Consider the following 21323-nt stretch of genomic DNA (forward strand, 5'->3'; position numbering starts at 1 on the left):
AGAGATAAGGGATGGGAGAGCGAGAGAGATAAGGGATGGGAGAGCGAGAGATAAGAGATGGGAGAGAAAGAGAGATAAGGGATGGGAGAGAGATAAGGGATGGGAGAGAGATAAGGGATGGGAGAGAGATAAGGGATGGGAGAGAGAGATAAGGGATGGGAGAGAGAGATAAGGGATGGGAGAGCGAGAGAGATGAGGGATGGGAGAGCGAGAGATAAGGGATGGGGGAGAGAGAGATAAGGGATGGGAGAGCGAGAGAGAAAAGTGATGGGAGAGCGAGAGAGAAAAGGGATGGGAGAGCGAGAGAGATAAGGGATGGGAGAGCGAGAGAGATAAGGGATGGGAGAGCGAGAGAGATAAGGGATGGGAGAGCGAGAGATAAGGGATGGGAGAGCGAGAGATAAGGGATGGGAGAGCGAGAGATAAGGGATGGGAGAGCGAGGGAGATAAGGGATGGGAGAGCGAGGGAGATAAGGGATGGGAGAGCGAGGGATAAGGGATGGGAGAGCGAGAGAGATAAGGGATGGGAGAGCGAGGGAGATAAGGGATGGGAGAGCGAGGGAGATAAGGGATGGGAGAGCGAGGGAGATAAGGGATGGGAGAGCGAGAGAGATAAGGGATGGGAGAGCGAGAGAGATAAGGGATGGGAGAGATAAGGGATGGGAGAGAGATAAGGGATGGGAGAGAGATAAGGGATGGGAGAGCGAGAGAGATAAGGGATGGGAGAGCGAGAGAGATAAGGGATGGGAGAGCGAGAGAGATAAGGGATGGGAGAGATAAGGGATGGGAGAGAGATAAGGGATGGGAGAGCGAGAGAGATAAGGGATGGGAGAGCAAGGGAGATAAGTTATGGGAGAGCGAGAGAGATAAGGGATGGGAGAGCGAGAGAGATAAGGGATGGGAGAGAAAGAGAGATAAGGGATGGGAGAGAGATAAGGGATGGGAGAGAGATAAGGGATGGGAGAGAGAGAGATAAGGGATGGGAGAGAGAGATAAGGGATGGGAGAGAGATAGATAAGGGATGGGAGAGATAGATAAGGGATGGGAGAGAGAGAGAGATAAGGGATGGGAGAGAGAGATAAGGGATGGGAGAGAGAGATAAGGGATGGGAGAGAGAGATAAGGGATGGGAGAGAGAGATAAGGGATGGGAGAGAGAGATAAGGGATGGGAGAGATATAGATAAGGGATGGGAGAGAGATAAGGGATGAGAGAGCGAGAGAGATATGGGATGGGAGAGCGAGAGAGATAAGGGATGGGAGAGCGAGAGAGATAAGGGATGGGAGAGTGAGAGAGATAAGGGATGGGAGAGCGAGAGAGATAAGGGATGGGAGAGCGAGAGAGATAAGGGATGGGAGAGCGAGAGAGATAAGGGATGGGAGAGAGATAAGGGATGGGAGAGAGATAAGGGATGGGAGAGAGATAAGGGATGGGAGAGATAAGGGATGGGAGAGCGAGAGAGATAAGGGATGGGAGAGCGAGAGAGATAAGGGATGGGAGAGCGAGGGAGTAAAGGGATGGGAGAGCAAGGGAGATAAGGGATGGGAGAGCAAGGGAGATAAGTTATGGGAGAGAAAGAGAGATAAGGGATGGGAGAGAAGGGATGGGAGAGAGAGATAAGGGATGGGAGAGAGAGATAAGGGATGGGAGAGAGAGATAAGGGATGGGAGAGAGAGATAAGGGATGGGAGAGAGAGATAAGGGATGGGAGAGAGAGAGATAAGGGATGGGAGAGAGAGATAAGGGATGGGAGAGAGAGATAAGGGATGGGAGAGAGAGATAAGGGATGGGGGAGAGAGATAAGGGGTGGGAGAGAGAGATAAGGGGTGGGAGAGAGAGATAAGGGATGGGAGAGAGAGAGATAAGGGATGGGAGAGAGAGAGATAAGGGATGGGAGAGAGATAAGGGATGGGAGAGAGAGATAATGGATGGGAGAGAGAGATAAGGGATGAGAGAGATAAGGGATGGGAGAGAGATAAGGGATGGGAGAGCGAAAGAGATAAGTTATGGGAGAGCGAGAGAGATAAGGGATGGGAGAGCGAGATATAAGAGATGGGAGAGAAAGAGAGATAAGGGATGGGAGAGAGATAAGGGATGGGAGAGAGATAAGGGATGGGAGAGATAAGGGATGGGAGAGCGAGAGAGATGAGGGATGGGAGAGCGAGAGATAAGGGATGGGAGAGAGAGATAAGGGATGGGAGAGCAAGAGATAAGGGATGGGAGAGCGAGAGATAAGGGATGGGAGAGCGAGAGAGATAAGGGATGGGAGAGCGAGAGAGATAAGGGATGGGAGAGCGAGGGAGATAAGGGATGGGAGAGCGAGGGAGATAAGGGATGGGAGAGCGAGGGAGATAAGGGATGGGAGAGCGAGAGAGATAAGGGATGGGAGAGCGAGAGAGATAAGGGATGGGAGAGCGAGAGAGATAAGGGATGGGAGAGATAAGGGATGGGAGAGAGATAAGGGATGGGAGAGAGATAAGGGATGGGAGAGAGATAAGGGATGGGAGAGAGATAAGGGATGGGAGAGCGAGAGAGATAAGGGATGGGAGAGCGAGAGAGATAAGGGATGGGAGAGCGAGGGAGATAAGGGATGGGAGTGCAAGGGAGATAAATTATGGGAGAGCGAGAGAGATAAGGGATGGGAGAGCGAGAGAGATAAGGGATGGGAGAGAAAGATAGATAAGGGATGGGAGAGAAAGATAGATAAGGGATGGGAGAGAGAGATAAGGGATGGGAGAGAGAGATAAGGGATGGGAGAGATAAGGGATGGGAGAGATAAGGGATGGGAGAGAGATAAGGGATGGGAGAGAGAACTAAGGGATGGGAGAGAGAGATAAGGGATGGGAGAGATAAGGGATGGGAGAGAGATAAGGGATGGGAGAGAGAGATAAAGGATGGGAGAGAGATAAGGGATGGGAGAGAGATAAGGGATGGGAGAGAGAGATAAGGGATGGGAGAGAGAGATAATGCATGGGGAGAGAGAGAGATAAGGGATGGGAGAGAGAGATAAGGGATGGGAGAGAGATAAGGGATGGGAGAGAGAGAGAGAGATAAGGGATGGGAGAGAGAGATAAGGGATGGGAGAGAGAGATAAGGGATGGGAGAGAGAGATAAGGGATGGGAGAGAGAGATAAGGGATGGGAGAGAGAGATAAGGGATGGGAGAGAGATAAGGAATGGGAGAGAGAGAGATAAGGAATGGGAGAGAGAGAGAGATAAGGGATGGGAGAGAGAGAGAGATAAGGGATGGGAGAGAGAGATAAGGGATGGGAGAGTGTAGAGGGAGAGGGGGGTTTGCCCGGCATTAAAGGGGCTGCACCCCATATGGCCACCCCCTGACCTCACCAGGGAGGCAAGGGGTTAACTGGACTGCGGTCCAGGAATGTGGCTTACACCTTGTCATGTCAGGAAAATGTATGTTCCCCTGTTCCCATGTTTCATTATAATGTCTGTGTTTTTACTTTAATATTGTATTCCAAGGCGGGGATAAAAACCCGCGCAGATTCCTTCACAACAAAGGAATGCAAATGGTCAGAGGGCGACCCAAAGTCTAGGAACCAAGTACTGATTAAAAGACTCTGCCACTCTAACTGTTTACCTGAGGGCGGAGAAGCATCAAACTGGAGTAGTTTGTGAGTGTTATATCTACACCTACAAACAATGACGATCCTGCCAGATACTTCATCTGGTAGACTGGTCGTCGCCCCTGATTTAATTATGGGGCTACAGAAATAAGACCCTCAGAGTCCCAGTACGCATGGGCTAACTAGCTGGGGGGCATGGGTTAAACTGTGTTTCCACGTTAGGGATTGGATACAGATAATTGTTCACCAATAGTCTGTATTCAATGTTAAGAATAGGGTTACAAAGGTATACAAACTGTGTCAACCTTACAGTTTTTGTTGTTCTTCTGATTTCACCTTGAATGTCATTGGATTGCTGGAGAATTGCTAGCTGATACTTCTCCATTCCCCAACGCTAAGTAAGTGTTACCTTCTTGCCTGTTAATTGTACTATATTGCTGTGTTCACCTTTTTAAGGAATAAATATATTTTATTATATCTAAGCCTCGTTCAGTTCAACCCAGATATTTGGTGTTTGTTATATCTTGTCATAAGTTACCGTGACAGAGAGAGAGATAAGGGATGGGAGAGAGAGATAAGGGATGGGAGAGCGAGAGAGATGAGGGATGGGAGAGCGAGAGATAAGGGATGGGGGAGAGAGAGATAAGGGATGGGAGAGCGAGAGAGAAAAGTGATGGGAGAGCGAGAGAGAAAAGGGATGGGAGAGCGAGAGAGATAAGGGATGGGAGAGCGAGAGAGATAAGGGATGGGAGAGCGAGAGAGATAAGGGATGGGAGAGCGAGAGATAAGGGATGGGAGAGCGAGAGATAAGGGATGGGAGAGCGAGAGAGATAAGGGATGGGAGAGCGAGGGAGATAAGGGATGGGAGAGCGAGGGATAAGGGATGGGAGAGCGAGAGAGATAAGGGATGGGAGAGCGAGGGAGATAAGGGATGGGAGAGCGAGGGAGATAAGGGATGGGAGAGCGAGGGAGATAAGGGATGGGAGAGCGAGAGAGATAAGGGATGGGAGAGCGAGAGAGATAAGGGATGGGAGAGATAAGGGATGGGAGAGAGATAAGGGATGGGAGAGAGATAAGGGATGGGAGAGCGAGAGAGATAAGGGATGGGAGAGCGAGAGAGATAAGGGATGGGAGAGCGAGAGAGATAAGGGATGGGAGAGATAAGGGATGGGAGAGAGATAAGGGATGGGAGAGCGAGAGAGATAAGGGATGGGAGAGCAAGGGAGATAAGTTATGGGAGAGCGAGAGAGATAAGGGATGGGAGAGCGAGAGAGATAAGGGATGGGAGAGAAAGAGAGATAAGGGATGGGAGAGAGATAAGGGATGGGAGAGAGATAAGGGATGGGAGAGAGAGAGATAAGGGATGGGAGAGAGAGATAAGGGATGGGAGAGAGATAGATAAGGGATGGGAGAGAGATAGATAAGGGATGGGAGAGAGAGAGATAAGGGATGGGAGAGAGAGATAAGGGATGGGAGAGAGAGATAAGGGATGGGAGAGAGAGATAAGGGATGGGAGAGATATAGATAAGGGATGGGAGAGAGAGAGATAAGGGATGGGAGAGCGAGAGAGATATGGGATGGGAGAGCGAGAGAGATAAGGGATGGGAGAGTGAGAGAGATAAGGGATGGGAGAGCGAGAGAGATAAGGGATGGGAGAGCGAGAGAGATAAGGGATGGGAGAGAGATAAGGGATGGGAGAGAGATAAGGGATGGGAGAGAGATAAGGGATGGGAGAGAGATAAGGGATGGGAGAGATAAGGGATGGGAGAGTGAGAGAGATAAGGGATGGGAGAGCGAGAGAGATAAGGGATGGGAGAGCGAGGGAGAAAAGGGATGGGAGAGCAAGGGAGATAAGGGATGGGAGAGCAAGGGAGATAAGTTATGGGAGAGAAAGAGAGATAAGGGATGGGAGAGAAGGGATGGGAGAGAGAGATAAGGGATGGGAGAGAGAGATAAGGGATGGGAGAGAGAGATAAGGGATGGGAGAGAGAGATAAGGGATGGGAGAGAGAGATAAGGGATGGGAGAGAGAGATAAGGGATGGGAGAGAGAGATAAGGGATGGGAGAGAGAGATAAGGGATGGGAGAGAGATAAGGGATGGGAGAGAGAGAGATAAGGGATGGGAGAGAGAGATAAGGGATGGGAGAGAGAGATAAGGGATGGGGGAGAGATAAGGGGTGGGAGAGAGAGATAAGGGGTGGGAGAGAGAGATAAGGGATGGGAGAGAGAGAGATAAGGGATGGGAGAGAGAGAGATAAGGGATGGGAGAGAGAGATAATGGATGGGAGAGAGAGATAAGGGATGGGAGAGAGAGATAAGGGATGGGAGAGATAAGGGATGGGAGAGAGATAAGGGATGGGAGAGCGAAAGAGATAAGTTATGGGAGAGCGAGAGAGATAAGGGATGGGAGAGCGAGATATAAGAGATGGGAGAGAAAGAGAGATAAGGGATGGGAGAGAGATAAGGGATGGGAGAGAGATAAGGGATGGGAGAGATAAGGGATGGGAGAGAGATCAGGGATGGGAGAGCGAGAGAGATGAGGGATGGGAGAGCGAGAGATAAGGGATGGGAGAGAGAGATAAGGGATGGGAGAGCGAGAGATAAGGGATGGGAGAGCGAGAGAGATAAGGGATGGGAGAGCGAGGGAGATAAGGGATGGGAGAGCGAGGGAGATAAGGGATGGGAGAGCGAGGGAGATAAGGGATGGGAGAGCGAGAGAGATAAGGGATGGGAGAGCGAGAGAGATAAGGGATGGGAGAGCGAGAGAGATAAGGGATGGGAGAGATAAGGGATGGGGGAGAGAGATAAGGGATGGGAGAGAGATAAGGGATGGGAGAGAGATAAGGGATGGGAGAGAGATAAGGGATGGGAGAGCGAGAGAGATAAGGGATGGGAGAGCGAGAGAGATAAGGGATGGGAGAGCGAGGGAGATAAGGAATGGGAGTGCAAGGGAGATAAATTATGGGAGAGCGAGAGAGATAAGGGATGGGAGAGCGAGAGAGATAAGGGATGGGAGAGAAAGATAGATAAGGGATGGGAGAGAAAGATAGATAAGGGATGGGAGAGAGAGATAAGGGATGGGAGAGAGAGATAAGGGATGGGAGAGATAAGGGATGGGAGAGAGATAAGGGATGGGAGAGAGAACTAAGGGATGGGAGAGAGAGATAAGGGATGGGAGAAATAAGGGATGGGAGAGAGATAAGGGATGGGAGAGAGAGATAAGGGATGGGAGAGAGATAAGGGATGGGAGAGAGAGATAAGGGATGGGAGAGAGAGATAATGCATGGGGAGAGAGAGAGATAAGGGATGGGAGAGAGATAAGGGATGGGAGAGAGATAAGGGATGGGAGAGAGAGAGAGAGAGATAAGGGATGGGAGAGAGAGATAAGGGATGGGAGAGAGAGATAAGGGATGGGAGAGAGAGATAAGGGATGGGAGAGAGAGATAAGGGATGGGAGAGAGAGATAAGGGATGGGAGAGAGAGAGATAAGGAATGGGAGAGAGAGAGAGATAAGGGATGGGAGAGAGAGAGAGATAAGGGATGGGAGAGAGAGATAAGGGATGGGAGAGTGTAGAGGGAGAGGGGGGTTTGCCCGGCATTAAAGGGGCTGCACCCCATATGGCCACCCCCTGACCTCACCAGGGAGGCAAGGGGTTAACTGGACTGCGGTCCAGGAATGTGGCTTACACCTTGTCATGTCAGGAAAATGTATGTTCCCCTGTTCCCATGTTTCATTATAATGTCTGTGTTTTTACTTTAATATTGTATTCCAAGGCGGGGATAAAAACCCGCGCAGATTCCTTCACAACAAAGGAATGCAAATGGTCAGAGGGCGACCCAAAGTCTAGGAACCAAGTACTGATTAAAAGACTCTGCCACTCTAACTGTTTACCTGAGGGCGGAGAAGCATCAAACTGGAGTAGTTTGTGAGTGTTATATCTACACCTATAAACAATGACGATCCTGCCAGATACTTCATCTGGTAGACTGGTCGTCGCCCCTGATTTAATTATGGGGCTACAGAAATAAGACCCTCAGAGTCCCAGTACGCATGGGCTAACTAGCTGGGGGGCATGGGTTAAACTGTGTTTCCACGTTAGGGATTGGATACAGATAATTGTTCACCAATAGTCTGTATTCAATGTTAAGAATAGGGTTACAAAGGTATACAAACTGTGTCAACCTTACAGTTTTTGTTGTTCTTCTGATTTCACCTTGAATGTCATTGGATTGCTGGAGAATTGCTAGCTGATACTTCTCCATTCCCCAACGCTAAGTAAGTGTTACCTTCTTGCCTGTTAATTGTACTATATTGCTGTGTTCACCTTTTTAAGGAATAAATATATTTTATTATATCTAAGCCTCGTTCAGTTCAACCCAGATATTTGGTGTTTGTTATATCTTGTCATAAGTTACCGTGACAGAGAGAGAGATAAGGGATGGGAGAGAGAGAGATAAGGGATGGGAGAGAGAAGAGATGAGAGAGAGAAGAGATGAGAGAGAGAAGAGATGAGAGAGAGAAGAGATGAGAGAGAGAGAGAAAGGATGAGAGAGGGAGGTTGAGAGAGAGAAGGGATGAGAGAGAGAGGGGGAGGGTTAGATGGGGAGGGAGGGTTAGATGGGGAGGGAAAGAGAGAGAGGGAGAAATATAGAGATAATGGATATATATTCAGGGATATGCTGAAATGTTGTTTCGTCAGGCCAATTAAGCTTATTTGATGAGAGAGCGAGCGAGAGAGAGCGAGAGAGAGCGAGCGCGAGAGAGAGAGAGAGCGCGAGAGATAGAGACTATTAGTCTGAACAAAATATATCATCCACTACAACAACTGGAAAGGGGCCTTGGGAGAGCCTTCTGATATAAATATTCCAGTGTACTGTGGTCGTCTAACAGCAATAGCTGTTAATCCAAACAAGGAGTTTTAAGACATTGTGAAGAACATTATTACTATTGTACTCCTTTCACTGGGGGTGAATGTCCTTCACACTCATCGGTTTGTTATCATGGAGATTTACAGCTCTTCTTATCTAAGCCAGTTCCCATTACAGGATAGGCGAATAGGCTATTTCCCAATATAACATCTCCATTGGATTTTTTTCTTTCTTACAAGAACATAAATGAACCAATAACAGTGACATGTTAAGGGATGAAATCTGGGTGATTGAGCATATTTGAAGTCCTAGTTATGAGCTTATAAATATGGGACGGCTTTGACCGTCTTCAGCCATTCTATTTACTAGTTTATTTCGCAAAGCTATTTACTGTGTGCTGGGCAGGACCTGCCCTAGAGCTTCACAAGCAAAGCAGCAACACCTTCCCTGCTTGGGGAGGAGCACAGCCAAAGATGGCTGAACCACACAACAGGCATGCATGCGGACTGTTATCACGCATGTAAATACCTTGTCAACTCTATCAAGGTTTGTTGCACACTTCAAATATGTTTGAATTGCTTTTCAAAGTTAGGCCCCGAAGCAAACTTTAAATGACATATTCCACATAGTCTAAAGCCCATATTGCTTTCATCAGCAATATATTTACCGTCTATAGCTTCATTAAGTATTTTTCTGAAAATGAATGAGTGATACTTTGTGACCAATGTTAAATGTATTTGAAATCAATATTTCTCCATTTGAAAACTGGGGGAGGAACTCTCAGTGAAGTATACAGGGTAAAGACAAGAAAACGTAAGCAGTCTTTGACAAACAATATTTTTAACAGTTCACGCAAACGTTTTATAGTTATTATTGCTACACAGAGCGGCCGTAGCTCGGTTTGGGTCAGCCATTTTATTATCACACCAGCAGCATCATTAACGAAGTTTAATCACAGGAGAAAGACTGGTCTGTCTTCCTTTTGTAGTCGCTGCCTATTCTGACAGACTTGAGACTATACAAATGATTACAGACATTCCTTTGATGTATATGGCTGGGAGGCTCCAATGTCAAGAGCACGGTTAATGGGTATGGTAGTTACTTGAACATAGCTTCACGCAGACAGGCATGCAGTCATCGGAAACAGGGACATGCTGAAAATATAGGGAATGCACTGTTGGAATGCAAGGATGTTTCTGGATCACATTACAGGTCTGAACAAAGCCACGACCCTGTTCCCATACCCATGATATGCATATTCAATAAAGTATTAGGAGCCAGAGAAACTAATATGCACGTAAAGTTTCTTCATACTGCTTAATGACTTCATTAACTCATGTGTTGCATGATAGGGTTCAAGGAATTTGAGGCACAAGCGATCATTTTGGTTAACTAAACCATAGGTTCGCCAAATTATTAATGCAACACATGCCATAATTACTCAATTAAGAGTCTTTAGTTAATGCTATATAAATCAGGCCGATTAAATAGTCCCTATTTGTATCATTTACTGGAATGCAGTTTCCCCTCTCAATGCCGTAGCCTTGTGGAACGTCGATTTAACCCATTTCAATATTATTATTCAGTTCACAACTTCAGCCAGTGGGACCTTGACAGGTCTACGCAATGCTTTCAATGAGCAGTTACATTTATATGTGTAAAAATAAAAATGAATATACCACATGCATGTGCAGAAAGAAATTGTGCATAGCTACCTCAGTTGGACTAGAACACCTTTAGGCCACGTCCATGGATAGTGCTTGCGGGCGGAGGCGCGCTTCCGCTCGGCACTGAGCCCTTACAGCCGCAATGAGAGCGGTTTTAGTAGGGGCTCGCCTACGCAAGCGCGCGGAAGCGTAGGTCTTAGGGAAATTTTACATTTTCCCGCTTGCTGGCGCGCAGGGCCGGTCACGTGAGCGGTTTGCCCAATGAGGGCGAACCAGCTCCGTGACGTCACTCGCCCGCCCGCCAACACGCCCCCGGACGGCGCGATGTCTAAGGCCAGGGAAAGCATCCGCTTTCCCTGAGCCTCAGCGCGCCTCCGCCCGCCCGAACCATGGCCGAGGCCTTAGGTTTCATAGTTAAAGAGCGTGCAATTCAACTCATGAAACTACTGTTAATCTTTTGCCAATATTTATAATAGTGCGGTCTTGGCCACGCAAAAATGATCCTCACAGAAAACATTTGTACCAGAAAAGGGTCTGTAGAACAAAGATTCTCATTAAAACATATTTCTAGACTAGTAGAAATCTCAAATCTGTTTTTTTTAATTCTTTCCGACAAAAAAACCTTTCCATCTCCCCACCCACCTTCTTCGAGGCTTGTGTTATTTTTTACACAATGCTGTGATTCCTCAATTGTAAATTTAACTTTTTTGTTTTTTTTTCCCCATATATAATTTCTTAAGACTTTTTCCATGGATTACCTAAAAGTAAGGTATAAACTGTAGGATACCATTTCTAATGACTATGGTAGCGGGTCAGTTGGTACAGAGATAATCCTTAGGACAGAATTCATCAAGATGGTTGCCCCCAGTAAAAACAAAAAAAGGCAGTAGCACGTGAAGAATTGCACATACATGGTTAGATTGAGGATTGGCAAGACATAATGTAAATCAAATTCCTAACACAATTCAGCTCACAATGGCCATTCCGTATGACAGCTGCGGACAGCACATACAGCATGACATGACGTAATGTGCAACACGGATGGTCTCAAACTGCATGAATCCACAAGGCTTCTTCATTGATGCTTTATGCTCAAAGAAGGCCGCACTTTTAACCAAGCAGCATGAATGGTGGATGACATATGTTCTCATCCTATTCAAATATTAATCTCCTCTGCTCAGGAATGCAGGCTCCTTTTGTCAGCAATGGGCAGTTACGAAACCTATTCTTGAATCTCCTAGCCAGACAGGATCTAAATACAACTAAATATAGTATTTTTATACTACATGCAAATTAATAGATAATAAAGTCTAGCGCAGTATTGTTTCACAGGGATTACCTTTGAAATCCTTTGGGCCAGTAAAAATCAGCCATGGATAGTTTAATGTGTCTAAACCCCATATGGATTGTGCTAGGTATCAAAATCTCAGTTTCTAAAACATACCTTCTAGTAGAAAACATTACGCCTTTGATCTGAGTTTACGATATGAAGCAACAACTGTGGTGATGACATGCTTTTCCCTTCATGTAATAAGGCGATAATCTGACACAGAGACCCATAATTTCATCAAAAGATGGAATATGGAGATATCTGCAGTGTTCCTCTCATTGGAAAAATGCTAAGAATGCCCAATAACTGCCACTCCCATTCAATCTCTAGCACCATGATCTTGAAAAGGTACCAAAGTGATCCAGAAACTATATATCTACCAACATAAGTCGACAAATAAGGGCATCATCTCCAGGCAATCCATTGTTTTAGGGGATACAAACTATTATTTTCCACTGAATAACACCAACACTGTTCTTCTACTTACACACATACATGAAGCAATGTGTCACAGGGAATCTTTCAACAGCCCCGAAACCTCTATCCATAGAAAAATGCAAGCTTTCAGAACTCTTAAAGCTGGATTCTGTAGGGTCATAAAAACGTATATTTTTTTTTTTTTAACATCTGCTAGCCAACAATAGATCTCTTTCCTGCCCAAACATCACCAATTACATAAACAAAAGCATGTTCATGTACACTTACATACACACACACTGCTTTATGTACAGGATTATGCAGGAAACCCCTAAACTCGAAATTTGACAAGCTGAGTCTTGGCCATTTCTCATGGGCCATGAAATCGCCCATTGTCCATATGTATGAATTAGATGAGATCAGTAAGTGACTTACCAGCAGCTGTGGGCAGTAACAGCATGGAATGTAAGACAAGGAGAATGAGAATATGGTTCTGATGGGAAGCCATAACCTAGATCATCCCAAATAAATGGGGTAATTCCACAGGAATGGAAAAAATTAACAGGGGATCCAATCCCTCTGGTTATAATCCAATTCCACAAATGAACCTGATCCCGACTGCTAATCCATTGGGGACTGAGGTTTCTCCAGTGCAGGATTGTCTGTGGATCCTATTCTCTGTCAGATAATGCTCATTTCAGGGGGGAGATGTAATCCAGGGGATTTTCTAGTCCGCGTGAAAGTGAATTATTTCCCACAGTTTCACAATGCGGAAATCCGAGGGCCATCAAGGTCCTGTAAAAGGTTTGTGCAAAGGGAATAGACAGGGGTTTCTACATCGGTGTCAACCGCAAGGAAAGGGGTGAAGATGACCAATGCAAAAATCCACATCACTCAAGATAATTCTTATTTATCTGCCTCTGTCGTCCTGTATGGAAAACAAATTCGCGTAAATGAATTCCCTAGTTGGGTAGGGAAAATAGAAAGAGTTGTCCACAAAATACAAATTGCCAGAATGTCTCTATTTGCAAAGATGTTATTCCCCTTTCGTGCACACTTTTGCTAGGATTGCTTCTCTTCTCCAGGATTTTTTTTGTCTTACACCGATGTTCCTTTTTATTCCATTTGCCAACCTCTTCAAGAATAGGACATGATTATTTTTCCCAAACACTTTATACTTGCAAGGAATGTTCTCCCCTTTTTCATGTGGAGCTGCAATAATCAGATGTCCTTCCGCTATTTCCAGAAGCAACACCCCCACCCTCCCCCCCCCCCCCCAAAAAACCCAACAATCAATATTAACAGTATACACAGCAGGCAGCTGTCTCAGTCACAAAGTCCTGCGCTGTTCCCAGGGAATCCAGCTCAAATAAATAGAGTTATCCTCTCAAGATGAGGCCCCGTGTGTAGCTGCCACAGCACTGTACCCTTGAAATGCTGTATATTAGCCTCCTCCTGTGAGCTTCACTCAGCCCATCTGAGCATCCCCCCTACGACCCTGCTGGCTGCAGCCCCCCTATCCTTCCCCAGGGAAGCCACTTCAAGGCTCGGGGGTGTCTGTTGTTTTGAGAAGGTGGAGGAGGGGGGTGAGCTTTGGATTGAAGTGATGGTGAGGAGACACTGAGTCACCTCCCTCTATACAACACACCGCCTTCTCCTCCTCCTCCTGTGTCACAGCCAGACACAAAGGGGCCTCTCACCGCCCAGACTGGGGAAAGAAGGAGGAGGAGACCTGGGGGGACTCGAACTGCGGCGCCTGCAGCCAATCAGCTGCACATCACGTGACCCTCCTCTTTACCCCCTCCCTCCTGGTTTGGAGTCGCGTAACGTCGCGCGCCGCTTCCTCCCAATAGCCAACGGCGAAGCTGAGATCGCAAAGTGGGCGTGGCTACTGGCAACATTAGCTGTCCCACTTCCGGTTTTGTTGTTATGGCGACAGACGCCTTGATACAATTGGGCGGAGAAAGCTGCAGACAGTGTCTGGGAGCGCAGGCCCCCCTGTGGGAAGGAGAGAGAATGTGTAAATCTGGATACGAGTCTCCGGTTTAATTTTTGCGTCTCTTCGAACCGTAGTATTTGTTACCTGGGGGTCGCCATCTTGGTACACCCAAAGAAAGAAAGCCTGATGAGTTTATGGGCAATGCATATTCAAGTCTGTTATGATGCGCTGCACTGTTTTGTTGTGTGCATCAAATGTACAGAACGGTTCTTACATCTGGTGCACATTGTTAGAAACTTGTATACTTGTGAGGTACCCCCGCTACAACTAAATGTGACTAAAAGGAGTGGTGCTGCAAGGGGCAATGGAATTGATATACTAAAAGATGAACAGAACCCCTATAGATAGCACTCTTTCCTGATGTGAGATGGTGGATAATTTAAAATAACTTTATTTATTATTACAACTTCGTTAAAATAATGGGGTTAAAACAATTATTAAATAGTACCAAGTTATGTCAACTCTTGGAGTTAATTGCTCCAGGGGAGTGTCAATAGGATTGTTAGAAGCCAGAACATAATGGTAACTTAAACCCTTTGCTGCCAGAGGCGCCAGCATCACATAATAATATTAATATTTTCTTATATAGCATTGACAATGTATGGAGCGATGTACATACAATTTTACCGGCACAATGGCCTTTATTGTATAAACTGCGAAAATGCCAATCCTTGCCAAACCTGCTGAAAGTGTCTACCTTTACATGATTGCAGGCTTAACATGTTTTGGCCAAAAGGTTGAACTAAATGACCCATACGTTTGAGAAGAAAAAATTGAAATGAATCAAATAATTTGTTATTGGATGTGCATTGGGACTTCTTTGTTTACTGTTGTATATTTGAGGTCACTTTCCCAGTAGCACTCCAGACTGGGTTGTCACCACTCCGGGTTTCACCCGGTGACTGGGTTTTGACCACGTATCTCTGGGCTCCAGGTTTACCTAGTAAACTTCCGGGTGGCGGCATTCGGCAACGGCACCTTCCCCTGCAAGTAACTCCTGTCAATATGGGCGCGTGGCGTCAAATGATACCGTACTGCCATGTCAACAGGAATGCTATGTGACGTCACATCATCACATGATGCCTGTTGCCATGACAACTGGATGCTACGTAGTGGCGCCGTGTTACCATGACAACGTGACATCACGTTGTCATAAGGCGTCCCGTTGTCATGACAACTTGATGCCATGACATTACTTAGCATCCCGTTGTCATGGCATCGCACGGTCAAATTGACGGGTTGCAGCAGGAGATGCCGGGAGTATGTTGGAACAATGCCAGGGAGATGCCGTCACTGAAGGTAAGCATGAAATTAAAAATGTTGTCTCCAGGTTGGCCTTCAGTAGAAGGTGGCAACCCTGACTCCAGATAGCACAATTAAATATATAATACTTTGGGGCTGGCTTCTGAGCTGGCTAAGATTGTAGACAATTGGGGGAAACCAGGCGCTTAACTTTAGTATCAGATCATGGAATAGTGATGACACCAATAAATGTGGTTTCTCTCTTTTATTGCAGAGATAATCTTGTGGTCCCTTCTGCTTCAACCCCTAAAAAAGGGATAATCCGAAGCCCTTGCGGAAACGTAGAGTAGGGGGAGCGAGGGATCAGTAGATACACGATATACAATATACGACGATAAAGTAAACCCAGTGCGGTGGGGGTGGGACAGGCACACACACACAGACAGCCCTGTGTGAGACTGCAAGTGGAGCTGCTGCAGGCTTCCGTAGAAAGCCCTTTCAGCAGCAACTGCAGCCGGGCGGATCAGTTCCAGCTCTCTGCACCCCGGACGCGGGGCCGGAGCGGTTTACTGCCAGATTGGGCCACACGGAGGAGCCAGGGGATATTGTTTTATTCATGTGAGTGTGATAACATTGTTTTTATACCGATTAAATACCTTTTCAATACATATCACTGACTGTGCCTCACTTATCCCTCTACACCGCTGAATCGGAGAGTTACCCTGCTGGATCATAAGCAATAGAGGGCAGACCAGCCATAGCCCTGCATGGGCATAACCAGATGTGATTGGTCCGCAACTACCCTGGATAGGCTAAACCGACCCTAAAGACATCTGCCCTGCACCTCTACTCACACTGGGCCGTATTTATATATTTATATTTAGATACTTACAGCGATCCCTCTGCACTCACCTGTGGAGGGGTCAATATCTATCACAAAGACACCCTCTGGATTATACTTACACACGGCCGTGTAAGTATTTATAATATATTGCTGTATATTATATTCTAATAGTTCCTGTCCCACCCCCACCGCACTGGGTTTACTTTATCGTCGTATATTGTATATCGTGTATCTACTGATCCCTCGCTCCCCCTACTCTGCTTGTCTCTGGCTAAGATTGTGTATGGTATTTATGTCTAATTGTAAATAGTTGGGAGGTATATGGTCCCTCTTAGTTAAACTCACCCATCTATCCCCTATTTAAATCAGCAGGTTCAAGTACACAGGAAATTGTACTAGTAATTCAGATATTTCTTCCCCAAGGAGAAAGGTGGTTATAACCTTTGCTGCAACAATGAGCTTGGGAAGTATGTATTTTTCCCCACTATTTCTTAAAGCCTTGTTTTTTTTAACTACTCACATATAGTGCTTCTAAGGGCTGTTATATAGTGGCCGTGCGAGCGGCACTTATAATTGGCTGTGGTTAGTCAGCCTTTCTATAATGGTGCCGCGCGCACACGGCAGTGAGCATGGAGCCGGCCAACAGGGGGGAAGACAGGGAAAAGAAAGATTTTGCGTTGCTACCGCTGCTGAAATGTATGTATGTGTGTATGTGTCAAAGTTGAATAAATAAAAATTATTTTTATTGTGCTGCAACATTTTTTTAAAAATATTATTTAATACGTTATTAATTCACACAATCTATACACACACAAAGTGTGCGTCACGAGCACGCGCGTTCGCACAGGCGCGCACCCACTATAGGACAAGCCTAAATTGTAATCCCTTAGGCACTGCATACATGGCTTGCATCCCATGATATTGACTAGATCATTGTTTTGATTCCTGTTTTCTCTTTGAAGTGGAGGAAATACAAATGATACAATAACAAATGAGTAGTGTAGGTACCTGCTGAAAGGTTCTAACTTTGATGTTGGTGCAGGGTTATGTTTTGATCAAAGATTGAACTAAATAACCCATACGTATGAGTAGAAAAACAGAAATTAATCAAATATTTTGTCATATTAGATGTGCATTAGGGATTCTTTGTTCACAATTTCACAAAAAGTCTAATTTCAGTCAATAGGGCTTTCCATGCTACCGCAGTTTGTAGAAAAAGAGCCAATATGCACCTGTCCCATAGAGCTCACAATCAAAATTGTAGTGCCTGAGGCAGAGGAAGTGTGACATGCTCGAGGTCACAAGGAGCTGACACTAGGATTTGAATGAGGTTCACCTGCTTCAAAGTTAGTGATGTTACCACTGAGCTCCTTCAGCCCAAAGCAATGCTTCCTGGGCTCTCTGGAAGCAAAGGGGTTAAACTTTGCAGATTTGGTTTGTACGCAGATTGAAAGAAGAAAAAGCGACTCGCAGATACACACATCTGTGCTTCATGTAACTCTTACCTTCCTTTGACGATATCCAAATCACTAGCTGATGCATACAGGGCAAATTGGTGCCTTTGATATTGTTGATTATTCTTTTCCTCCATATTCTACACTCTGTCTTTGCATCCATAATCAAGTTCTATCTGGGTTCTCATCATACCTCTCCCATCACACATTTTCTATTGCTAACATGTCTTTGTCTCCTGTCGATCTGTCTGTTGGTGTACCTCAGGTCTCTGTTCTGGGATCTCTAATTTTCTTTCTCTACACACTATCAACTCCTTTGGTTTTAGGTATTCTCTGTATGCAGACAATACACAGCTATATCCACCTCCAACCTCACACCTGCAATCCATTCCCAACTCTGTGATTGCCTCCTGGCTATATTCTCATGGATGGTGCTCTGCCATCTTAAACTTACGATGTCTAAAACTTAGCTGCTCATATTTCCTCCTAAACCGACTTCATATACCAATTTTCCCTCACCATACCACTGCCATCTATCCTGTCACAACACAGCACGTTACCTAGATGTGATATTTAACTCCTCTCTTTCCTTCTACATTGACACCATGACTAAAACCTGTCAATTTTTCCTCTGTAATATTGCCAAGATCCACCCTTTCCTCTGTCAATCTACTAGTAAAACTAATGCATGCCCTTATCCTCTCCCATTTGGAATATTGTAACATACTGCAAACAGGCCTCGCTGTCTTGCAACTTTTTAATTTGCAATCTATCCAAAATGCTGTTTCTAGAATAATTTCACTTTCTCTCAGAACAGTCCCTGCTCATCTCCTCCTTAAATACCTCTTCTCCTGGCTTCCCATCAAGTTTCGGATCACCCACAAAGTTCTCCTCCTTACCTTCAAGGCTCTCCAATCATCTGCGCCTCCTTACATATCAGCTTTAATCTCACTATGCCCCTGCACGTCTCCTGCGATCTGCAAAAAACTGTCTCCTTAACACCCCTTTCATCTCTACAACCCTGTCTCGCTTTACACCTTTTTATTTCACTGCCCCTTACCTGTGGAAGTCGGTATAAGCACCGTCTCTCCCCACCTTTAAAGTGAACCTTAAAACTCTCCTGCTAAATGAAACATTTCTATGCCCAAATCTCACGGCTACGGTTCCAATCCCACTGTCATCCAACCATACTCCAACTCCACACTCCCAGCCAATGACTGCCATTTACTGCACTTACTCCCTCACCTGTTGTCTCTGTAACTCTCCCAACATTCCACTTAGATTGTAAGCTCTTCGGGGCAGGGATTTCCCTTCAATATTGTTTGATTTTATTTGTTGCACTTATTACAATTACTTGTATTGTATTCTTTTATATAGCACTGTACACTGTGGGCGCTATATATATATATATAATATATATATAAATTAACTGACCCAAAGCACAACAGAAGACCCGTGAATTAACCTTTTGAGCATTACAAACAAGTAACTCATTTATGAGTGGATGTCTTACCATTTCATTATTTAATTTTTAATTTTCCCCGTTGTAAGCCTCCAGACTTTGAGACATACAGTACAATATGTACATTTTAGATGTGTACCAGTTAATCATTCTTTATCGCCACATGCTGGCTCCCTGAAGACTAACCTGTATACTTAATTTATAATCCTCTAACAAAACGCTAAATTGCTGCAATTCAAATGGGTTGGATGCAGCGTGGTTCATATTCCTGAAGCTGTAGATACAGAAAAGGGCTCAGCGACATTTCAGTATCAACACAAATCCAATAACACTATTGTTGAGCCAGCGGTACATTAAACATGTATGTGGCTTAAATTTGTCATAGATTGTAATACCTTTTAACGTCCTAAAAGTCCTTTATGTGATATTGAATAGAGGTCTTCACTTCATCTGTTTTGTCAGTAAATAACATGAAGAGAATCATGAGGTTTCAGAAGCTTTGTACACATTACACCTATCAATTATTGCACTGTAGCTATATGAATTCAACATTGTGTGTGCTTGAATGACATTCACAGCAAATACCTTTATGTGTAACATGCCTTTTCTGTTTGCGGAAAGATGATTAAAGTGTATTACAAAGTTTAAATGGCCGTATAAGTCCTGAAAGAAACCCCAAGATTCTCTTGCAAATATTGTAAATTTTAAAGCATTAACAGGAGATATTGGTTTAGTTTCCCAGATCTCTGAAGCAAGTTCATGTTGTATAAAGCATTTATTTTTGTCAACACCACCTAACAATTTCATACATGTTCAATAGTCTATGTGCTAGCAGTGTGCGGTTAAATCATAATTAATTAATGTTAACTTGCTAAACGCTTTATTTGCAGCCTCGGCTCTGTTTACATAGAAATCTTTCTTTCTTCCACTTATCCACCTGTACACATTTTTTGCTCTTCTCTTTGCATGTTGATAAAACCATGATACATTTGCAAGTAATATTTTATGCAGTAGTCAGGTTATCCACATCTGTTAACCCTTCATCTTTTGCACCGTACACAGACCTGCTTATGCTTTAAATCTTCCATTTTCTCAATGGGAAATTGTGTTGTCTATTGATTCTCCATATTGGCTGCCCTGGATCAGCTGGATCACACAGTAATAGCAGCCAATAGGGAGCAGTCGGTGTTTTACGGTGAGAACCGAGAGTGGGAAGAATAGAGTAGGAATACAGATTCCCACAAGTGGTACTATTCATAAATTGCTGAAGCAAAAAAAATATTTTCAGGTATTGGATTAAAACTAAATATTCCAAGGATAAAAGAACTAAAGTCAGAGTTGCTATCAATACTATACGTTGATAGAAGAGGAAGGCTTGCAGGGAGAATTTCTTAGCTAACTGGAGAAAGAAAACATTCAAACTCATTTATTGGATTGTGAGTGTAAAAAAAAAATATATACTCCGGTTTATCTTTCAGATATTTTTGTTTTCCTTTTTATCATGCATGATTTATTTCTAGTTTTAATTCTAATGTTAGAGTATTATTGTAATATATACAATTTATTTTATACTTTTTTTTTATTGTTAGTCAACAGTGATATTGCAATCTTTAATAGTACAGTTGGGTCCTAGGAGGGAAGTGGATTATCAGTTATTAAACATTAAAGTTAAGTGGTGTTTTCGGCTATCAACGGTGCAATTGGCCACTTTGCAGCACATACAATAAGGCCCTTGCACATATACATTTAAAACATCGAGATTTACTACAATCAAAGTTGCTGAAAGAACATCCATTACAAAAATTGACAGTAGTGGCCGCTAACAAAAGCAAATTTAAACTCTACTGGCACTGTAAAACAGCCTGTTTGTAGCATTTAATAATAATTAAGTACCGATTTTAAAATGTAAGTTTTCGACTCCCAGCAAAGGGCATTGGAATAATATTTTTTTCTTGGAAAAGCTTTCCATTGATGTAGAACATGGCTGGGTAGCAAAAAGCTTGGATAGTGATAGACGGACACTTGTGAAAAATAAATACTTGGTTTTAATATAGGAATTAAGAGACATTTGGGGTTATTGTACGTCTTTGGTTTGAGTACTTCCACGAAACCAGATTTGAAGTACAAATATCAGAATAAGGTTTAGTGTTGAATAACAGAAAAACGTTTGGTCAGGGGGGGGTGGGGGGGGGGCTACCCACATGCTTAGGTCTTGAGATACTAAAAATAAATGTCCTTATTGCAGAGACCAAAGCATATAGATTACAAAGTGAGTCTATAATTAGTAGTTACCCTCAACCAGGTCGTTCTTTTGACAATATACAGGAACAGAAAACATACAAACACTAGAATACTGTACCTACACACCATATACACCCATATACTTCTTTACTTCTGGTCCTACCATAACCTCTGCCTGTCTGCTACATATCAATAATCACTGTTCTGAATAATTATTG

At 44.5% G+C, this 21323-nt stretch overlaps 1 protein-coding gene across 3 annotated transcripts in view; it reads right to left on the reverse strand.

Annotated features, from left to right (window-relative positions):
• BMPR2 (bone morphogenetic protein receptor type 2) overlaps positions 1–13577 on the reverse strand; it is a 142783-nt gene extending 129206 nt beyond the window's left edge. For 2 of the 3 annotated variants that reach the window (XM_075608598.1, XM_075608597.1), the window contains exon 1: positions 12299–13576. In XM_075608598.1, coding sequence (XP_075464713.1) covers positions 12299–12371 — 73 coding nt within the window. In that variant the 5' untranslated portion in view covers positions 12372–13576. Of the gene's footprint in view, positions 1–12298 lie in introns of all 3 variants that reach the window. The other variant, XM_075608599.1, reaches the window with a different exon arrangement.
• Positions 13578–21323: the final 7746 nt, after the last annotated feature.

Source organism: Ascaphus truei, chromosome 7 (assembly GCF_040206685.1).
Source record: "Ascaphus truei isolate aAscTru1 chromosome 7, aAscTru1.hap1, whole genome shotgun sequence".
In the NCBI taxonomy this organism is placed as follows: domain Eukaryota; kingdom Metazoa; phylum Chordata; class Amphibia; order Anura; family Ascaphidae; genus Ascaphus; species Ascaphus truei.